General features: G+C 46.3%; 2 protein-coding genes across 4 annotated transcripts in view; one reads left to right on the top strand and one right to left on the bottom strand.

The window, feature by feature from the left end:
* XRCC1 (X-ray repair cross complementing 1) overlaps positions 1-11,953 on the bottom strand; it is a 19,027-nt gene extending 7,074 nt beyond the window's left edge. For both annotated transcript variants that reach the window (XM_053397988.1, XM_053397989.1), the window contains exons 1-10: positions 11,849-11,953; positions 11,068-11,160; positions 7,600-7,707; positions 6,798-6,956; positions 5,698-5,778; positions 5,488-5,599; positions 3,782-3,903; positions 2,158-2,281; positions 1,146-1,371; positions 103-219 (exon numbers count right to left, since the gene is read on the bottom strand). In XM_053397988.1, the coding sequence (XP_053253963.1) occupies positions 103-219; positions 1,146-1,371; positions 2,158-2,281; positions 3,782-3,903; positions 5,488-5,599; positions 5,698-5,778; positions 6,798-6,956; positions 7,600-7,707; positions 11,068-11,160; positions 11,849-11,899 (1,193 nt within the window). In that variant the 5' untranslated portion in view covers positions 11,900-11,953. The remainder of the gene's footprint in view (positions 1-102; positions 220-1,145; positions 1,372-2,157; positions 2,282-3,781; positions 3,904-5,487; positions 5,600-5,697; positions 5,779-6,797; positions 6,957-7,599; positions 7,708-11,067; positions 11,161-11,848) is intronic.
* Positions 11,884-22,263, top strand: LOC128418390 (phospholipase A2 inhibitor and Ly6/PLAUR domain-containing protein-like). 2 transcript variants are annotated; one of them, XM_053398016.1, is made up of 6 exons: positions 11,884-11,991; positions 18,428-18,516; positions 19,621-19,737; positions 20,805-20,957; positions 21,449-21,592; positions 21,903-22,263. In XM_053398016.1, the coding sequence occupies exons 2-6, from the start codon at positions 18,465-18,467 to the stop codon at positions 22,052-22,054; spliced, it is 618 nt and encodes a 205-aa protein (XP_053253991.1). In that variant the 5' UTR covers positions 11,884-11,991; positions 18,428-18,464; the 3' UTR covers positions 22,055-22,263. The 2 variants fall into 2 exon arrangements, with proteins under 2 accessions (XP_053253991.1, XP_053253992.1); XM_053398017.1 differs by lacking the exon at positions 18,428-18,516 and having other exon boundaries at positions 11,909-11,991.

Here is a 22,263-nt window from a genome sequence, read left to right as displayed (position 1 = left end):
AGGAGACTGGAGTTTTACCACCGCAGGTTCCCCATCTCTGCAATGCTGCAAGGATCCTTGACAGAGCGGCCTTTTAGGCTCAGCCCCCACCCGCCAACTCACCGCTTGCAGGGAAGGCACCGCTTTGTGCGGTAACAGTCCAGGATCCACTCCTTCCGCACAATCGTGCCCCCGAGCCCTTTCACTTGGCTGTACTTGGGCGTGTTGGCAAAGGCACAGCTGGAAGGGGAGAGAGCACAGCAGGGCACTCAGGGCACAGCAACATGTTTCTCGCTACTAACCAGTGCTAAGAGCAGAAGAACTGGCAGAAAGCACAACCGGTCGCTTCAAAAGGCAGATTGTTGTGGTGGAAATTCGAATTAGTTCTAATGCACTCAGCTGCAACTTTAACCCTTGAGCAGACCTGCACAGGATCAGGCTGTACATCTATGTAGTTCCTTGTTGGTTAGCAGCCCTAGTTTACTGGAGCTACCCTGCAACCGCCTATAGCAGCCAGCATTAACCTGATGCCTGGAGATGTGTTGGACAGCAACTCCCATCACTGCCAGCCATGGCTGTGAGGCCTGGAGGCTGATGGGAGTTGTAGTAAAAATATATATAGGTTACAAGGTTGATGCAGGTTGGTGTCTAGCAACTTTCCCATGTGTACGGAAGGTAGAGTAATACTTTTATTTTAAAAAAATCTGGGATTAATATTATTGTGCTACTTATTTTAATGGGCCTGTGTTAAAATCACATGTGCAATGCTGATTTGCAAATTGTTTAGCTTGTTGCTATTGCATTTTTATGATGTGTAAGATCTCTAAGCTTCCTTTTGTAGGCTATATTAAAAAAGGCGGCAGCCTGTGAGAATTATAAGCAGCAGCAACAGCAGCAGCAGAGGAACTCTCTCCTGCTACCCCATTTCCAAGACCTGGCAAAACCTGATCTTCTTTGGGGAGATGAGGTACAGGGAAAGAAGTAGTTGCACGTTTTTATGTACTTCTCGTACCAAAGACTTGTTATGTTTCTGGTAAAGCAGCAAGTCGACAAGATACAAACTAATGACTGGTTGAAGCCTTCAGGACTGTACAGTCGTAAAAATCTAGGGGTCGGGTAGAGAGAAACAAAGTTTTAGAAGGCACAGGGAGATCCAGGACACCTACATGAGGTGAGTGCTGTCAGGGGTCCAGTCTGGTCGGTACTTTGCACCCATCTCTAGGGCTTTGTCCCGCAGCTCAGAGCGGAATGGATTCTGGAAGCCACTCAACACGAACACAGTTCCCTGCAGGAGACGCTGGAAAGACACGTTTGCTGTCCCCTCTGAAGGCTGAGTTTGTGGAAGCTTTTTGGAAGGTGGTGTCTTTGGGGAAGGTAGTGCTGAAGGAGAAGCTGGTAAAGGGGGGAAAAGAGCAAATCAAAGTCATTTAGGAGGAGGAGGGGATGCACAGATCTGTAGCTATTCTTCCATACGAATCAATCAAAATGTGATGCTGGACAAGCTGTGTCCTAATCCCTGTGCAAATAGTTGCTGGAAGTGGGTGATTCTGCATGAATATTGAACTAGGAGCAGCATATAACATCCTGCTATCTCAACATTCTGTTTTTTTAAAGAACTAAGTTTCTAGTCCTTATGGCTGTGAAAGCATACTGGCAACAGATGGTATTGCTGGATGTCAGAAAAGCATTTGGGAGGGGGTGGGGAACGAAAAGGGATTTCCAGCAGTTAAGAACTTCAGTCTCTTCCGTAGTATCAAGATCATCTGCAGAGGTCAATGTGCCCTCAAGGTGTGTGGTTGTCAGGGACCAGCCATGTAAAACCTTGATAGAACTATCTTCCAAAAGCCTGAACAAATAGAAAAATCCTTAACATTTCTCAAGAATGCAGCTAAAAAGGCAGACTATCTGATTTCTGTAGGGAGGGAATTCCATAGCTGGAATACTACCACTAAGAACGAGCATGGGCATATTAAAGACTCAGGATGCAACCCCATGCACACTTAATAAGAAGGAATGTGGAAGCATTTAACTGCTGAGTAAATGTGTTAAGATCTGCACTGCAAAGTTACTTATCAATGCAAGTAACTTACAGTAACCCCAAGTTTAGCCTCCAACTTCTCCCAGTGTATGAGAGGACTCCCAAGGCCCATTTTCAAACTGCAGCCCCCGCATACACACCTTTGAGTTTCTTGGAGGCTGGCTGTGCAGGGCGGGCAGTATCGGGCTGGGGTTTATTGGCTGCAGATGAGAGACCAGAATTTTCCTTGCTGAATTCAAACTTCCTCTTGACCGGCGTGGGCTCCTGTGAGCAGAAGGAAACATGCAGTGCAAAACAATGCAGGCCTACTAAAAGGTAAGATGCCCAGATGCCACGGGGACTTACTCATGGTATAAGAAGGCAACCTGTGGCTTTCCACATGTTGTCGGGCTCACAACTCCCATTAACCTCAGGCAGCATGACCAGTGGCCAGGGATGATGAGAGGAGTAGTCTAACAACCACATAGAGAGGAAATGCAGTGGATCATGGGATGGGACAAACCTACAGTAAAGATTTGTATACTTCAGGGGTTGACTTGCTCCTGGTTTGTTTGTTTGTTTTTAAATTACATTAGCAAAACAACAAACCTATGGTTATGTGAAACATACTCAATAAACACACAAGATGTAACCGGCTGTACTTTTAAATAAATAAGGTATACTTCATTGTATCAAATAGTAGATTTCAACGGAAGTCTCATAAAGTTCAACGAAAAAAGCAAAAGACCCAGTGGATCAGTTCATTCTCTAGTCATGCATAAGGTCCACACGTCTATAAGTGTCTATTCCACCTGTCTGTTCATAGAGTCCAATAATCCACATGAAGGGTGGTTACAGTTCCACTGGGTCTTCTGCTCTTTTCGTTGAACTTTATGAGACTTCTGTTGAAATCTACTATTTAATACAATGAAGAATACCTTATTTATTTAAAAGTACAGCCAGGAGTAGCTAAGCATTTTCAGACCCATGGCAAACCGTCTGGCGACAGGGCAACGTGTAAAAGTGAGCTTGGCTAATCCTCCATCCAAGCACACATATTGGCGGCCTTAAAATGGGGCCATATAAAAACTTCTGGCATCACAGAATCACAGCTGGGGACATGCAGGAGATGCCAGTGAAAAGAATATTGTTTTTTGATGGATAAATTTGAGGGTACGCAAAAATAAAACAAAAAACCTTTTTGGCATCACAATGAGCAATCTATAGGAGCAGTCAGTAAAAAGTTTTTAAATAAGTTTTTAAAAGATATTTTCATTTTTTTAAATGGGGAAAATTGGAATCTTGGAGGAGAATTAAAAAAGCTCTCTTGGAGGGTCTGTACACAGGTCTTAGCCTTAAATCTTAGGGTCTCATCTGCTGTGCAGGGGATGATAATAAATAATAATAATAATAATAATAATAATAATAATAATAATAATAATATCAGTTTTCCTTAAAGCAGGGGTGGGGAGCCAGTTGCCCTCCCCATGTTCCTGAGCTCCAACTCCCATCATCCAACCATGTTGGCTGAAGCTGAGGGAAGCTGTAGTCTGACAAACATCTGGAGGGTCACATATTCCCCACATCTGCTTTAAAGGATTGCTGTAAAGATTACAACTAAATAATGAACGTGAAGCAGTTTGAACACACAAAAGTACTATAGAACTATTAATCAGAGCATAGGTAGTTAAAACAATAAAGGAACAACTAGCAGCCCTACTTTAGGCTAACACGCAAGGATAAAGTTTGGCACCCAACCTATTCACCCAGAAATCAGATTTTAACCTTGGGAGAGGCTTTGGTGGTGGGTTTTTCGGCGGCTGATGGCGAAGGATCGGGGGAACTGGACACGCTGGTTTGCAACGAGGCAGCAGCATAACTGGGTGAGGGCTGGTTGTTCTGAGAGGCTGCAACAACAGTAATGAATAATCATTCTCAATGTGTTATGAAATGCAGTGCTGATGCTATGAAGTGTGCATGGCAGAAGAGCCAATTCGGGTTTTCTGTTTGTTAAGGAATGCTTTTTCAGGGATGGCACGAAAAACCTTTTGTCGTCACAGCATTACAGTGGGAGCACACAGAGCTTTGCATGTGAATGTCTGGTTCAACCCAGAGACAACAGAAAAGCGACCTCTCTGCCCCACCGACACAAACTCGCTTAAGACTCTCCTTGCTAATGGCTATTAGTAACAATGGGTAAATGGAACCTCTATGTTCGGTGGCAGTATAATAATAATAATAATAATAATAATAATAATAATATTGATACCCCACCCATCTCACTGGAAATATGTGTTTATAATAATGTCGACGACGGATGATATCCCTTAAATCAATGTATGTTTCTGATAAGATTTTTCGTTGAATGTTCTTATTTTTTCTTTCTTTTTTATTATTGCTATTTTTCTTATTTTCTTATCCTTTTTTCTTTTCCTTCTTTAATGTGTTTCAATATGTGTATCTTTTATTGTGCAAATAAAGCGTATTAAAAAATATTAATTGCTATTAGAAATAAATGAATACATTGCTGAATAAAAGAAAAGAAAAAGAAAAGCCACCTCTCAGCCCCACCGACACAAACTTGCTTAAGACTCTCCTTAGTAATGGCTATTAGTAACCATGGGTAAATGGAACCTCCATGTTCGGTGGCAGTATAATAATAATAATAATAATAATAATAATAATAATAATAATAGTATTGATACCCCACCCATCTGGCTGGGTTTCGCCAGCTACTCTGGGCAGCTTACAACACATAAAAAATTGAAAAACATTAGACATTAAAAACTTCCCGATACAGGGCTGCCTTCAGATGTCTTCTAAAAGTCAGATAGTTGTTTATTTCCTTGACATCTGATGGGAGGGCATTCCACAGGGTGGGTGCCACTACCAAGAAGGCCCTCAGCGCTGGACCTCAGTGTCCAGGCTGAACAATGGGGGTGGAGACACTCCTTCAGGTAGACTGGGCTGAGGCCGTTTAGGGCTTTCAGATACCATTCAATACGAGATCCCAAGGAGCAATGGTGAGAGAGTGCTGTAGCTTTCATGCCCTTCTTGCGAGCATCTCAAAGGCAGCTGGTTGGCCTCTGAGGGAAACAGAAAACTGGATGCAATGGACCCATGGCTTGACCTAGTAACCCTCATTATTAGCCAGCTGGAAGCAATATACCAAGCGTAGGGCCTTCTCTGGCCTCAGAACCTTCCCCTGGCCACCAAGTCATTTCCCCAGACCGCACCCCTCACTGACCCTGAGTGGTTTTGAGCAATTGACCTCTGATAATGTTTATTCCTTATCTGAATGGAGGCTAGAGAGAAGTGTGCACAGAAACTAGCCTACTGTACAAAGATAAGACTTATATTCAGGGCCCCGTCCTCTTTTGCACCTCTGCCCCCATAATGGCATGTGGGTCTCAAACATCTGCCCAGAAGGGAAATGCAGCCCTTGAGTTGGAAATAGTTCCCCACCTATGATACTGTGGTACTGTGGCTACCTTTAGGTGGAGAGACGAGGGGTTTGCTGGCACGGCTGAAGAAAAGCGCGCCGGGTTTCAGGGAGTCGTTGTCGTCTTCCTTGACCTTGAACTGCCCCAGCTTGGTGAGCTTCTGAATACACAGAGCAGGAAGGAGAGAGCGAGGGTTTCAAATCAGCCAAGGAATGGCAGTAAAAGAGGGGACAACATTCAGGTCATTGGAGCACTTACTGGCGAAGCGGTTTTGGAATGAACCTCGTCATTTTCTGGAGGAGAGTGGAATCTCACAAAGGAGAGGCCATAAGTCAAGGACTGAGAAGGAAAGCAAGAAACTCAAGTAAAGGAGTCAGGTTTATCTATCAGGCAGTCCCAAGCACTTGTCGGCCCCTCCTCCCAGGCGGCACCTCTCTCTTATCATCACCACACACTCCTCAGGAACCAAAGACATCTCAGTTAACAGAACCTGCTTACTGGTATGTTAGGCGTACATCAGACTGACACCACCTACCAGGAATTGCTCCCCTTGTAAACAATCACCCTGATAAACAGTTGATACTATATTTTTCATGCCAAGAATATGCACAACTCTGGAGTTTACATGTTCTTCTGCTGGAGGTTAGCCCAAGTAATGCTGTTACGCACTTACTTGGAAGTAAGTTCCACAACTCATTGGAATTTCAGAGTAAACATAAATAGGAATTTGCTCAAAATAATATCCCTATACAAGAATTTAGTTATTTCCATCCTACATTAATGTTCTCTGATTTCACCTCATCTCTAGATGGGGAACCCATAGTTTAACTACCTAAAGCAGTTAAAAAATTGCATCCTCTGTTCACCAGATTAGTAGAGATGCTAGCCATCAGCCTTTTCATGCTGCTGTTGCTGTTATGATTTTTGGCATTTGTACAGCACTCCATAACATAAATGTTCTTTGAGCATTTACAATAATCATTTCTATTGCAGAATGCAAAGTACTTTACCCTTTCTCAGCTTCAAACCACTCCTGTAATACCGGCCAGAATGAAACCCATTTCACAGATGGGCAATGGAGAGAGATGGTAACTAACCCGTGACTGGCTAGCACAGCCTTCACCAACCTGGTATTCTCCAGGTATTTCATACTACAACTCCTGTCAGCTCCAGTCAACATGGCTGTGCTGGCTAGAACTGATGGGGGCATGTTGTAATCCTAAGTAGCTGGAGAGTATCAGGCTAATGAAGGCAAGCCTAGTAAGTCTCTTACCAAACTGAGAAACGAATGCAGGAACTCAAGCCTGACACTGGCCAGCATCCCTTATATCCTGTATCATTTGTACTTCCACACAAACCTTGGTATAGGGCTGGGTACAGATGATTTTCACCCGGTCCCACTTTCTCTCAGCTGTGGCCTTCACAAGCTTATCTGGTCCAAACATACGAACCCTGTTGAGGTTGGTGCCACTCTTGCTCTCCGAGGGGGACATGAAGGAGGATGTGACCAGCAGCACCTGAGGTGAGAGGGAAAGGACTGGGGTGGAGGTCAGGGTGCACTGCAGGCTTAAAGGAATTACATTTTAGCCTCTAATTTGACAGATGCCAGCCTAATAGGATTAAAATATGTGTTCACAGAGGTAGGAGGTGGTGGTGGGGAACTAGAGAGGAACATTGAGTCATATTTATGGCTTCTGATGAAAACTGCCAAATGCACAATATACAGGGTGCTCCTCTCTACCCACATGCCCTCCATGTCTCTATGGCACTTTCTTTGACTTGTCTAACATTGTTTTGCATGTGGCTGCATTCAAGTGGCCCCTAGCCTATGCTGCTGGACTGCCACTTATGTGTGACTCTGGTCCCCACTCCCACTATCTCTAGGTTTGGCCTTTCTTTAAGTAGGTTTAAGTACCACTTTCAGCCTCTGTGAAATGGACCCCCCCCCTTAGTAGACTGCTTCAACCCCACAGACTAAGAAAATAGTAGGGGGGTGATGTTCTACACCAAATGAGACAGCCCAAACAAATTGCAAGGAGGACACAACTCTGATCCTGCAAAGCCCCAAACCACCAGCCTTTTGTTAAAAAACAGCTTGCTTTCAGGTTGGGTGAGGAATGAGGCCCTTCCACAGTCTCTCACACACAGGCACTCGCTCACCTCATAGTTCTGCTCACTGGAGGAGGCAGAGCTGCCAGCCAATACTTCAACAAATGCGGAGCCTTCATTGCCAATGTCGATGCTGTGAATATGCTCCTCTTTTTCAAACTGTGGGGAGACACGACAGCCTCAGCCAAGGGTTAGGAAACACACAGAAATGTTGCCTTTCAGCCCAAGCTTCTAAAGTTTCTGACAAATTGAACACCGTGTCCCATTCATGCATGATTGCCGATATGTATGTATGCATGCATATACACTCACTTCATACCAAATCAAATCTTACATCAGCCTTCCCCAACCCGGTGCCCTTCTGATGTTTTGGGATTGCAACTCCCATTAATTTCAGCCAACAGACTGTCTTATTCCAGAGAACTGTCTACTCTAACTGGCAGTGACTCTCCAAGCTCTCACACAGAATCCTTCCCTTCCCAGCCCTGGTGCCCAAGATCCTTCTAACCATAGAGAATAGGGATTGAACTTGGAACCTTCAGCATGCAAACAATGTGCCCTACCAAAGGGCTACGGCTTTCTCACTGAAGGCCTGTTTTTGTTGTGGGAAATATGCAGTGGGGGTGTCAACCACTGGTGGTCACAATGCACAGCTGCTGGGCTGCATTCAGACTTCCGACTGCAAGTGATCCACCAAGCTATGACATAAAGATGAGATGCTAATCTGCTACCTGGTTTTGAAGTTGACCTCTCAAGACTGCTTGCATGACTTCCCAAAACAGGGCTTCTTCCTCCCCCCCCACCCCCGCCAAGGGACAGATGGGTGGCAAAAACAGCTCAATGGGTAATAATAATAATAATAATAATAATAATAATAATAATTTATTATTTATACCCCGCCCATCTGGCTGAGTTTCCCCAGCCACTCTGGGCGGCTCCCAATCAGTGTTAAAAACAGTACAGCGTTACATATTAAAAACTTCCCTGAACAGGGCTGCCTTAAGATGTCTTCTGAATGTCAGGTAATTATTTATCTCTTTGACATCTGATGGGAGGGCGTTCCACAGGGCGGGCGCCACTACCGAGAAGGCCCTCTGTCTGGTTCCCTGTAGCCTCACTTCTCGCAATGAGGGAACCGCCAGAAGGCCCTCGGCGCTGGATCTCAGTGTCCGGGCTGAACGATGGGGGTGGAGACGCTCCTTCAGGTATACAGGACCGAGGCCATTTAGGGCTTTAAAGGTCAGCACCAACATTTTGAATCGTGCTCGGAAACGTACTGGGAGCCAATGCAGATCTCTCAGAACCGGTGTTATGTGGTCCCGGCGGCCACTCCCAGTCACCAGTCTAGCTGCCGCATTCTGGATTAATTGCAGTTTCCGGGTCACCTTCAAAGGTAGCCCCACGTAGAGCGCGTTGCAGTAGTCCAAGCGTGAGATAACTAGAGCATGCACCACTCTGGCGAGACAGTTCGCGGGCAGGTAGGGTCTTAGCCTGCGTACCAGGTGGAGCTGGTAGACAGCTGCCCTGGACACAGAGTTAACCTGCGCCTCCATGGACAGCTGTGAGTCCAAAATGACTCCCAGGCTGCGCACCTGGTCCTTCAGGGGCACAGTTACCCCATTCAAGACCAGGGAATCCCCCACACCAACCCGCTCCCTGTCCCCCAAAAACAGTACTTCTGTCTTGTCAGGATTCAACCTCAATCTGTTAGCCGCCATCCATCCTCCAACCGCGTCCAGGCACTCACACAGGACCTTCACCGCCTTCACTGGTTCTGATTTAAAGGAGAGGTAGAGCTGGGTGTCATCTGCATACTGATGAACACCCAGTCCAAACCCCCTGATGATCTCTCCCAGCGGCTTCATATAGATATTAAAAAGCATGGGGGAGAGGACAGAACCCTGAGGCACCCCACAAGTGAGAGCCCAGGGGTCTGAACACTCATCCCCCACCACCACTTTCTGGACACGGCCCAGGAGGAAGGAGCGGAACCACTGTATGACAGTGCCCCCAGCTCCCAGCCCCTCTAGACGGTCCAGAAGGATGTTATGGTCGATGATGTCAAAGGCCGCTGAGAGATCCAGCAGAACTAGGAAACAGCTCTCACCTTTGTCCCTAGCCCGCCGGAGATCATCAACCAGCGCGACCAAGGCAGTTTCAGTCCCATGATGAGGCCTGAATCCTGATTGGAAGGGATCCAAATGGGTAGTGTGGACATGAGGACCTGGCAACCCGTTGAGCACACCCAAGCCAACATAGTATCATTTTTGAAGCAATGCAACCACAGTAAGCCAAATGCCAATAGCAAACCTAAGTCAAGTTGCAACTAAACACATGCATGAGGTTTGTTATTTCCCAATGCTACAAATATTGACAGTTCCCACAGTACGTTTTCCCTTCACAGCCACATATAACAACAACAACAATAATAATACCTTTATTGTCAATGTGCAACCTGTGTACAATGAAATTAACCGAGCCTCCCTCCCCCCTGCACAAACACTCAATCTCATTGCACTCTCTGTGCTTGTCACACAACACACCAACCCCGAAAGTCAGTTGTACTATATTATTTTCCGTTCAGCAGCCTAACAGCCCATGGATAGAAACTGTTACGACTGATTATACTTTTATATCTCTCCTGCCCGAGGGTAGAAGATTAAAGAGGTGCTGACCAGGGTGTGAATCATCCCTGAGAATTTTTCTCGCTCTCCTAAGGCAACGATCCCTTGCAATGTCATCTAGCATGCTCAGGGAACAGCCCATGATATCATGTGCTGTGTTCACCATCCTCTGTAATGACTTTTTGTCTGTGGCTGTCAAGCCAACGTACAACATGAGAGGACACTTTCTATTGTGGACCCAAAGGAGGAGGTCATCAATTGTTGATTAACATTGTTCTTTTGCAAGACCCTGAGGAAGTGGAGTCTCTGTTGGGCCTTCCCAGCCACCTGAGTTATATTGTTTTTCCAAGTTAGGTCTTCACTAAGGTAAACTCCCAGGAATTTAAAGGAAGAGACTCTCCACACAACCCCCCCCCCCGATATACAACAGGGCTAGTTCCCCTCTCTTCCTCCAAAAGTCCAACACCATCTCCTTTGTCTTGCTAATATTTAGGTGCAAGTTATTCTCTAGGCACCCTGTAGATACTTTGCCTGCAATCACCTGGAGACACAATAGCACAAATCAGGGTGTATGAACATATTTCCACCAGCAAGCTCCATCACCATGCCAACATCCTGTCCAGCTGTCACTCTCTTCAAAATCAAGACAGCTGTTATCTAAGCCTACAACCTGATTCAGTTTAGCTTCCTTCCAAGTAAGGTATTTGCGTAGCCAAGAAAGAACTGCAGCTGTTTACACAAGAAGCTAACTGCGCAAGCCAATCCCAGGCATTTTAGCCCCAAAGAAATTGCATCACACGCTTCTCGCCCCGTTTACATTCCTAACAGTCCTGCAAGGTGCTGGTGGGGAAGCTGAGGCAGATTTCAAACGTTCAGGAGGTTAACTAAAACTCACCTGTAGTATGGCAGAGATGTGCTTCTCCCCAGCCTGCGCAGCCTTCCACTTGCGATAGGTGTCGGCCTTAAGCAGGTTCTCAGCACAGTGCGTCTGGGGGGTGGGGCGAGAAGAAAGATGAGATGAGAAGGGTAAAAATGAAGGGGCAGGAAATAATCTCTCATCTAGAGCAGGAATTACTTGCCCACATCATCCGCACTGTGATTTCTTCAGCTGCACACACACTGTACATTTAAAACACAATCTGCTCCTCTCGCTTCCAAGAATCCTACAAACTGTGTAGTCTGCCCCATACAGTGCTACAATTCCCAGGACCAACTGCAGTTCCCAGGACCCTTGGATGTCCATATGTGTGTTTTAAATGTAAGGTGCTGTTCTCCCCATCACTCCCCACCCCCTCCACTGGAACTGTAGTTTGCCTCACAAAGAGCTACAATTCCCAGCACCCTGAACAAGCTACAGTTCCCAGGACTCTTGGGTCTACGCTTTCCATGTATGGTGTGTTGTCCTCTCCATCACTCCCCACCCTATCACTTCACCCTACATATGGCCTCACTCAAAAATCTCCTCTGGTCTCCTATGTCTTAATTTATCACCCACCTCTCTCTCCCCCCTCCAGAATGGGCTCTTCCACGCTCCACCAATCAAAACCCAACTCCTCCCGACCACCCCCATCCTAGATATGAATGGTTGCGCCCAACCGTCGAGGGGAAATAACGGAACCACCCTCCCCTCCCTCGGCCACGGAGCGTCCTTTTTAGAAAGGCGGCCTCGCCCTCACCGGGTCGGAGCTGCTGGCAGACACCACATGTCGGATTGCGATCTCCGGCATCTCCCCGCCACTTTCTGTCACCACCGTGACCCGGTAGCAAAACTCCCCTGGCCGGCCGGAAGCTTTGGATCCCGAGGACGCTCAGCTCTATGGTATGTTCCCGCTCGCCCGCCGCTCATAGACTCCTCCCACCTGGACGAGTCCGCCAGGAGCTTTTGCGCAGGCGCCTAAGGGCAAGGCCGCGTTGGCTCGGAGGCACGAGCGCCCCCTGCCGTCGTTTCTTTTCTTTTTTTTCTGTTCGAGTCAGGTTTTGCTTCCCTACGGGAGAGTCCCGCCTGCTCCTGTAAGCGCATGCGCTCTCGCTCGCTCTCAAAGCGTACGCTAAACTGGCGGGAAATTTCTTATTAATTGCAAGCAAGAAAGCAATAAATAAATACCAAGCGCAACCCTGCGAAATAAATAAATGATATAACATTCAGTTCCTAATGTATTCAGCACTTATTTAGATGTATTAATTCAGTTGTTACTGCCACATGCTTAGAAAGTTAAGGAGATACCAATCTGCTTTAACTTTAAAGTGTTGTAGATTTTTCTCATTTCCCCCATGCTTTTTACCTTTTTTTTTTGCAAACCGTGCTGTCGCTACAGTCAAGCAGCGTGCAAATTTTATGATGAGAAAAAAATAAAAAAGCTTCCTATTTGAAATATGTTCGTTTGATTCATTATTAACGCTATTATTAACAAAACCATCGTCTTAAAAAAGAAAAAGCAGGTGACAGGAACTGGCTTCATGAGGTGTGAAAGCAAAGCCATTGCTTTCTATTGCTTCCTCTTTGACGTTTTACAATTAATCCGAGCCTTTAGAAGAGAGTAGAGCTGCTTTTCCATGGATGGAAGGGCAAGCACCCTTGCCAACTCATGACCCAGGGGGCATTGAGGCAGGTGGACTCGGGGGGAAGATGTGTGGGGCACCATGTTGGAGACACCTGCCCCAACTGAATACACTTAAGACCTACTTCCTAGTGCTGTACAGTGAAGCGAGCGGGCAGTGCTGGATTTACGTATAACCTAAACAAGCTATAGTTTGGGCCCCATTCTCTTGGGGGCCCCCAAAAAAATTAAAGCAAAAACAAAACTAAACTAAACTGGATGTACATTTCCAAAATTGTATTTCAGTTCAATAATTACTTTGATAAAAGTAATTGTTATGTGCAAATGGCTTTAGATACCTATTAGGTCAATCAATTACCATATAGCATATATTCAACGCAAAAAACAGCAACAATTTGTTGTTGACAAAGGACAGCTGGACATATAAAGGGCCCCATTACCTTCAGTAGCTTAGGGCCTCATCAAACCTAAATCCGGTCCTGGAAGCGGGTGGCGCTGTGGTCTAAACCACTGAGCCTCCTGGTCTTGCGGCGGTTCGAATCCCTGCAATGGAGTGAGCTCCTGTTGCTCTGTCCCAGCTCCCATCAACCTAGCAGTTCGAAAGCATACCAGTGCAAGATGAGCACTGCACCCCATAGTTAATTTTAACTGGACTTAACCATCCAGGGGTCTTTTACCTTTACATATTCAGTATTGCCTAAATGGGCAGCTGGATGTCAGAGTAGATGATCCAGTAGCATGAAAGCTTTTTTTTGGGGGGGGTGGCAGGTACTTTGTCCAGATACCAGATGGATCAGACCTAAGAAACCCCACTGTTTGTCTCCTGCCCCAAACGCACGTGCCAACAGAAACAACTCTATCAGCCCTCAATCTGAGCTTGTTTCTCTTGACTCATCCACTTCTACTGTTACCCGATTCCTTTTGGAACAAGCTTCAGCTCAATTCCTCCCTCAGAGTCTCTGCCCAAGCACTCGGCCCCTTTCAGAATCTGGCAACAGGCTTGCCTCCTGGAAATAGCATCCCATTGTGTGCCTCTTTGGGGCCATTACGTCCCTCCAAGCTTCATTTACGAACATAAATGCTGAGCCATCCTTCTGCAACCTGATGCCCTCCAAAAATTTTGGATTACAGATCCCTTCAGCCCCAGCAATGCAGGCTAGAAAATTGGGGAAGGCTATAATAAGCACCCTCGTTCAAATAATTTCATAAAAGAAACAGTCGCTTCCAGAGCAGGTGCTCCAATGCAAAGGAGGTTGGGAATCCTGTTCCTTTAATAACAATAATAATAATGAAAATGAAAATGAAAATAAAAACAAAAATTTATTTATATCCCACCATCCCCAGCCGAAGCCGGGCTCAGAGTGGCTAACAACAATAAAAGTAACACAGTTACATAAAATCACAATCAATTAATTGAAATGCATTCTAAAATCAATTCATTCTAAAATCAAAATCAAATTAATGGCAACCATTGGGCTAGAGTTCTATGAGGAATACCAAAGGAGGGGGTCAGAGTGTGCCTTGGCCAAAGGCCTGGAGGAACAGCTCTATCTTACAGGCCCTGCGGAAAGATGTCAAGTCCCGCAGGGCCATAGTCTCTTGTGACAGAGTGTTCCACCAGATCGGGGCCACAGCTGAAAAAGTCCTGGCTCTGGTTGAGGCCAGCCTAACCTCCCTGTGGCCTGGGATCTCCAAGATGTTTTCATTTGAAGACCGTAAGGTCCTCCGTGGGACATACCAGGAGAGGTGGTCCCGTAGGTATGAGGGTCCTAGGCCGTATAGGACTTTAAAGGTTAAAACTAGCACCTTAAACCTGATCCTGTACTCCACTGGGAGCCAGTGCAGCTGGTATAGCACCGGGTGAATGTGATCCTGTGGCGAGGAGTCTCGCCGTGGCATTCTGCACTCGCTGGAGTTTCTGGGTCAGTCTCAAGGGCAGTCCCACATAGAGTGAGTTGCAATAATCCAGTCTGGAGGTGACCGTTGCGTGGATCACAATGGCTAGGTCAGGGCGAGAGAGGTAAGGAGCCAACTGCTTAGCTTGGCAGAGATGAAAAAATGCCGCCTTTGTTATAGCTGCAATCTGCGCCTCCATGGAAAGGGAGATGTCGAAGATTACACCCAAACTCTTAACGAATGGTGCTGGCACTAATTGTGCCCCCGCAAGAGATGGGAGTTGCCCCCGCAATCCCATATCATCCCGACCCAGCCAAAGGACCTCTGTCTTCGAAGGATTTAGCAAACTTGCAGACAAATTCCCCCACCATGGTTGCTCATGCTTCATTTGTGAGCATGTCCGAAAAAATCGAGTCTAATTTTCAACCAGAAAAGCAGACTAGAAAAATGAACGCAAATAAAACCCATATAAAATCTGAGGCAAAAAGGTTGAAAATTAGAACACCAGACAAAATTAAAAATGGAACAACTAGGCCTGGACTCAAGGGAAGGTGTGGATGAGCCCCAAGAGATGGGAAGGTAAATGAGCATTTATTGTGCAGAGTGCAAATAGTTAAAAGCACGACTAAATGACCACAATTGCCAAATTAAATAAAAACACAACAGAGGGCAACAATCTTTCTGATCCTCAGCTGCTAAGGTGTATACAGCCTTATTTGCCAGTTGTAGCCTTATTTGCCAATTGTAATCTCTTAAGGGGGATGGATTTGAAGTAGGGGCCTTTCATTTCTGATCCCACTGCCAGTCCAGACTGGGTTCAAGGGTCCCTTACCCAGCAAAATGCTCTCTGGTGGGCCCCCATCTACATGCATGTCTGCCACAGCAGTCTTATGGCTCCACAGTTTGAGATAGGCAGCTGCAAGCAAACCACCATGGCAATTACAGTGGTACCTCGGGTTAAGAACTTAATTCGTTCTGGAGGTCCGTTCTTAACCTGAAACTGTTCTTAACCTGAGGTATCATTTTGGCTAATGGGGCCTCCCCGCTGCCGCCGTGCCACAGCCACACAATTTCTGTTCTCATCCTGAAGCAAAGTTCTTAACCCGAGGTATTATTTCTGGGTTAACAGAGTGTGTAACCTGAAGCATCTGTAACCTGAGGTACCACTGTATCCACAAAATGCCTCTGCTGTAGTGTTGCCCCAGGGCATTGTGGGCGATTTGAATGTTGGACTTGCTCACAGACGTAGCTGACTGGAGTCGACGGTGGGCCCAGTTGAAGGGTGTTATGTGCTGATTCCATTATGGCCCCATTTTCAATAAGGCACTTCCCAACCTCAAGTATTTGGGGTGTCCTTCAAGGATTTTTACATCAAGGTCATGTTAATACTTGACTGACATCCATCTTTGAAAAAGAAAAACACCCAATCTTGTTTGAAATAACTCCTCCTTCTCTTGGAGACAGCCAACACTAATGGATCACCTTCATTATTCTTCTTTTTAAAAAAGTGACCCTGGACCATTGAACCACTGAAATTGCAAGCAAGTAACTGGAATCCCTCCAATCTCAGTGCCTAACAATTGGTTCTGTGTTCTTTTACTTGAGTGTGCATATTTATTGTTCCTGAGCAGTCTGGAGGTCAATCAACATTTCAAGGTTTTATCATTAGGGGTGGGGAATCTGTGATGTTGCTGAACTGCAAAGTGCATCATTCTTGACCATTGGCTAAACCACTGGCTGGGGCTGATGGGAGCAGGAGCCCAGCAACATGCCTAAGGTCCATCCTTGTTTTATGTCAACAGCAAGGAACCTACCGTAGTTGTTGCTCCATAAGACACACCTGATCATAAGATGCACCTAGTTTTTAGAGGAGGAAAGAAAGAAAAATGCTCCCCGTCCCAATTTGACAGAGCGCGTGAGGGAGAAAGATCCCCCTCCGCGCTGGCTCCTGGCTGCTCTCATGCAAGTCACAGAGCACATCGGACGAAGGGAACTCTAAAGAGTGTTCTAAAGCCCTCTTCCCCTGCCTCGCCTCTCCCCACCCCCTCGTGCGGGCGGGGGACGTTTGCGTGAGCGCTGCCATTAGGACACTTGCACAGGCCACGCCCCCGCCGCTCCGGGAACCAAAGTCCCCAGCTCCACCGCTGCCAGGAACCACATATTCGCTCCATAAGCCACACAGATATTTCCCCTTACTTTTTAGGAGGAAAGAAGTGTGTCTTATGGAGCGAAAAATACGGTATGTTTGTAAGCTTCACTAGGCACTTGGCTGGCCTCTGTGAGAACAGGATGCTATAACAGATAGGCTGTTTTGGTCTGATCCAGTAGGGCTCTTGCATACTGTAACCTGACCTGAATCCATGGGATAAGGATTCTGTGAGACATCAATTAAAATAAGCCAATTACAGAGTTGACTTTTGCTTGTGATGAAGCTTTCTTATGAATGGAACTCAGCACTGAAACCATGACTCAACATCTTGGGGGTGGGGGTAGGAGAAACAACCCAACAACAACAACAAAGTTATTTATTTACATTTTTTATTGTGTATGTGTCTGTCTGTCTATCATCTATCTATCTATCTATCTATCTATCTATCTATCTATCTATCTATCATCTATCTATCTATCTATCTATCTATCATCTCTATCTATCTATCATCTATCTATCTATCATCTATCTATCTATCACCTATCACCATTGTTACCAAGGCACCCAAGATAGTTCACAAGTTTAAAACACTAATGCAAGTACTTTATATAAAACAAAGATTGACAGAGCCCTCTTATGCCAACTGGGAGCTGATGGTATGTGTGCTGCCCTGCTGGGGTGAAAAGCAGAGCTGAGCCAAAATTTCTCAGAAGTGATGTTACTGAGGGAAATCAGAATTTTCTCTTTTCTTCACTCTTTTTCTCAAATCTCGGGCGATAGAGCATGAAACTCTTACTCTCAGGGTTGTGGGATCAAGTGCCACGTTTGGAAAAAGATTCCCGCATTCCAGGAGGTTGCACTAGATGACCCTTGTGGTCCCAATTCTACAAATCCATGATTCTATGAACAATTTCTCTCTTTCGTTGCCCAGGAAAAGGGTGGAGAATCTTGGGAGAGGTCTTTTCCCCTTTACAGCTCTTTCTGTAGGCAGAGACTATTCCTTGTGAGGAAGGGCTGTAGCTCAGCAGGAAAGCATCCTCTTTGCATGCAGAAGTTCCCAATTTTAATCCCCAGAGTCTTCACATGGAGCTGAAGGAGACACCATTCCTGAAACCCTGGAGAACAGCTGCCAGTTTGTGTAGACAGTACTGAGACAGATGGACCTGGGCATCTTGCTATGTTCCTAATCAAAGGGCTGTGTCACCGTTCCAAAAACTGAAGTGAAAGCTCAGCTCACTGGGACTCAATCCCAGCAGTGTTAGAAGACCCTTTCTATTTAAAAGAAAAAGGAGTGTGCTTTTAGATAGAGAAGCATTCCTCTTTCCATCAACTCTCTTTGTATCCCACAAGTTGAAACTCAAAGCTCCCAGCTTCGTTGCCAGGAGTGGGAAAGGTCGGAGTGGAATGAAGGTGGCTGTGTGCTCCCTTGGCTAAGGGAGAGCGAGCGAGACCCAGCTGGCTCACAAAAGGACTCCTTGAGGCAGTCAATAGACAAAGAGGATCAGCTGTCAAGGGAGCTTGGGGGCTGCCCAAGGATTTTAAGTGCCTCTCATCAAAAGCAACAAGCCCGACGCCAAGCTTATATTTACCCGTTCACCCCCTTATGTAACTGCTGCGGCTTATATACTCCCACTTGGACTCTTTATTGATAGAGGCAACAGCTCGGCAGAGATCCTGCGTCCCATCACGATGAAGACTCTGTTCAACCTCGGCCTCTTCCTGGCTGCTCTCCTGGGTAAAGGTGAGTCCATGTCATGGCGGAAATGCTGTTCCCTGACCTGCCTATTTGGTGTAATAATAATAGTAATAATAAATAATTTGTACCCTGCCCATCTGACTGGGTTGCCCCAGCCACTCTGGGAGGTTAGAATTAAGTACAGTGGAACCTCGGAAGCCGAACGCCATAAACTCAAACATTTCAGCTCCTGAATGATCAAAAACCGGAAGTGATTGTTCCGGTTTTTGAATGAATTTCAGAAGCCGAGCATCCGGCGTGGCTTCCGATCGGCTGCAGGATGCCTTGGAAGTCAAATGTTTTGGAAGTTGAACAGACTTCTGGAACAGATTCCGTTCAGCTTCCAAGGTACATCTGGTATGTTGTAATTTGGATTCAAAGACCCATCCATGCTACTTTCTGGTTTGGAGGTGTGTGGCCAGGGTCCCTAAGAAGTGCCTGCTGGATCAGGCCAATGGCCCATCTAGTCCAGCATCCTGTTCTCACAGTTGGCAACGAGATGCTTGTAGGAGTAAGTCTCATTGAATTCAGGGAGGCTTACTTCCCTTAACTGGGTATAGGATTCTGCTGCAACCACGGATGACACAGAAGGATACTCACAAAGCCCTACAGCCCTTGTAACACCCTCCTAGAGTTTGGATTTTGGATTTGATATCCCACTGTATCACTACCCTAAGGAGTTTCAAAGCGGCTAACATTCTCCTTTCCCTTCCTCCCCCACAACAAACACTCTGTGAGGTGAGTGGGGCTGAGAGACTTCAAAGAAGTGTGCCTAGCCCAAGGTCACCCAGCAGCTGCATGTGGAGGAGTGGAGACGCGAACCCAGTTCACCAGATTACGAGTCTACCGCTCTTAACCACTACACCACACTGGCTCTCTAGGGACCACAGGATTCCTTCCCAAGTTAGTTGAACTTAGTTCGCATTAAACGCAATGGGAGAGAATGCCACACTTTTGATTTCAGTGGCCCCTGAGCCCAGCTATCTCAGTCTGGAGGACTGAGTGCATCCCCTGTGAATGCAAATATTCTGTTGAGTGTCCTCATTTCTAATTAACTAGCCTCATTCATACAAGCTTGTCTCCTTCCGCTTTCTCCGCTCCTTTCCGCAGGCTCCTGCCTAATCTGTGAGACCTGCATCAGCCCCGGTGAAGGCTGCACTGGCCTGGCTCATCCCTGCAGAATGAATGAAGACACCTGCCTAACCATCGTGGGAATGAACTCTTTGGGTAAGTGATGCAAAGAGGGACACGCAAGTCCCGCCTTGGCCCAGTAGAGGGAGAAAGGGGGTCTCTGATTCCCGCAGATTTTAGGCTTCAAGAAACATTCGTTTCCTTTTCCTGTGTGCTATCCATAAATCTTCCTTTGAGCTTGCAAGCTTGCAGGCATATTTCTTTCAGAAGTCTGCAAGGAGGACATGAGGACAACAGTGATCTCCTGCTATTGTTCCCCACAGGCAACACCTGCACCTTCACTGCATTCTTTTCAGCACTTGCTGAAGACATTATTATTTAGACAAGACTACCCAGATGTTAAAAAGAATTATCTGAGTTTTAATTGGTTTTAGTCTATTCTGTTGTGGTTTAAATTTCTTGTATGCTGTATTTTTTTAGTCATTTTATTTTTTTATCTTTTTTGTAAACTGCTTTCAAGTTTCCTTCCCCCTACAATCAAATATGAAAGAAATAAAATATTCATTTAAAGCAGTATCATAATGCTTTTAACAGGCATGGCTTCCCCCAAAGAATCCTGGGAGCTGTAGTTTATTAAGGGTTCTGAGCTCTTTTAGGAGAACCCCTATTCCCTTCACAGAGCTGCAGTTACCAGTGTTCCTTGGGATGGGAAAACCATACAATCACAGAATTGTAGAGTTGGAAGGGACCACGAGGATCATCTAGTCCAACCCCCTGCAATGCAGGGATCTTTTGCTCAAGGTGGGGCTCAAACCTACAACCCTGAGATTAAGAGTCCCACGCTGTACCAACTGAGCTATTGATGGTTAAAGCTGAATTGTAGCTTTGTGGAGGGAATAGGGGGTCTCTCCTACCAATTCTCAGCACTCTTAGTGCAGATGGGGTCTAATATTCAGTGGCCTGATCCTCCGTATTGCTCCCACCAAGGTCCTCTGAGGCAAGAGGGCAAAGCTGAGCAACTGGTACACACACGTTGTGATGGGATGGGAGCAAGCTTTTCTTGCTGATATTTTGCAAATGTTCTCAAATCCTCAGCCTTTGTGCAAAAAAGAGAAAAATCTACAATGAACCAGCTCTCTTAATGGCTGTTTTTCATTTTCCAGGTGGTGATGATACCACAGAGACCCTCAAGACCTGCATTGCTGCTGAAGATTGCTATTCTGGTTCCATCAGTGTCACCACCAATGCCGGGCTCCACCTTCAGAGCATCTCTAGCTGCTGCCAGGATGACCTCTGCAACCGTTGGGAACTGACCTGTATGGAACTCTCTGCTTCTCTCCTCTGAGCGGTTTTTCCTTGACCCGTGCTTTCTAGGCATGAGTCCCAGCAGCTTTCCCCTTGTCCCATTCCTTTCTCAGGGAAAGCCTGCTCTTTCACTTTAAACTGGAGCAAACAACAATCTGGAGAATACCCAAACTGCTGTTTGCTCCTGTTCAGCACTAAAGAATCATTTTACGACTTCCTTGTGGAACGTCCTCCCATCAGATGTCAAGGAAATAAAGAACTACACAACTTTTAGAAGGCATCTGAAGGCATCTAAAGGCTGAGGAAACCCAGCCAGATGGATGGGGGTATAAATAGTTGTTGTTGTTGTTGTTGTTATATACATACCCCGGGGGTAAGCAGCCTTCACAGTACCTCATTTCCAAACCCTGCATAGGCCAAGGACCTCTGGTATCTTGCACTGCTCAGGGATTGGGGTGGCAGTTTGGGAGCGACTGGGCTTTACATGGGTTTTTCTCCGCAGTGCCGCCTACGAACCTCACCTCCAACGGACTGCAGTGTCCAGCTTGTTCCGTCTTTGGTTCCAACCACTGCAAGGGGACTGAGATGCTGAATTGCACTGGAACAGACAATCGCTGCATCATGGTATCTGGGACGCTGAATGCTGGTATGAGTAAAAAAGCATATATTGTAGTACTCTGTCCTCTGTCAATTGATTTCAGTCACATAATGCACAATAAGAAGCAACAGACACTAAAACTATGATTTCCAACAGAGTGGCCAGCCCTATTTGCCAGGTGGTAAAAATAAAAAAAAAATAGAAGACCCCACACCCCCAGCCCTGGAGGTAGTCCTAGTGCTACCTAGAGATTGAGTCTGGGGCCTTCTGCATGTGAAGAAGATGTGCATTTGCCACTGAGCAAAACCCTTCCCCATCAAGCTTTGTGTTGCTAACCAACGTCATCCTCTGCCCGCAGGTGGTCTTCCCTCTACGTTCACAGCAAGAGGATGCAGCACAGAGACGGCCTGCTCATTGCCCCTGGGGACGGCCCTTTACTCAGCAGGAGTGATCTTCAACCTTGACAAGGTGTCATGCAGCCCGGCCCCCAAAGCCACAGAAAGCCACTAAGGGGGAAGAAGGTGGTTCAGGAACAACAAGCCCTGTGAAATGCCCAAGGTGGCATCCAAGCCATTCATCTCAAGCCCTCTTAGGCCAATTTAAGAGTCACTGCTTCCCCCAGGGAATCCTGGGAACTGTCATTTGTTGAGGATCTCCTAACATCTCCCAGCACCCTTAACAGCTCCCAGGATTCTTTGAGGCAAGCCATGACTCTTTTT

This window comes from Podarcis raffonei, chromosome 8 (genome assembly GCF_027172205.1).
Source record: "Podarcis raffonei isolate rPodRaf1 chromosome 8, rPodRaf1.pri, whole genome shotgun sequence".
Classification (NCBI taxonomy): Eukaryota; Metazoa; Chordata; class Lepidosauria; order Squamata; family Lacertidae; genus Podarcis; species Podarcis raffonei.
The sequence above is the reverse complement of the archived record's forward strand: the minus strand, read 5'-3'. Positions and strand labels throughout refer to the sequence as shown.

What these genes read in the sequence shown, in the direction of transcription:
- LOC128418390 (XM_053398016.1), top strand. Translation starts at nt 18,465, where the DNA reads ATGAAGACTCTGTTCAACCTCGGCCTCTTCCTGGCTGCTCTCCTGGGT. An exon ending in CGTGGGAATGAACTCTTTGG is followed by an intron (nt 19,738 to 20,804) that starts GTAAGTGATGCA and finishes TTCATTTTCCAG; the next exon opens with GTGGTGATGATACCACAGAG. An exon ending in CAACCGTTGGGAACTGACCT is followed by an intron (nt 20,958 to 21,448) that starts GTATGGAACTCT and finishes TTTTCTCCGCAG; the next exon opens with TGCCGCCTACGAACCTCACC.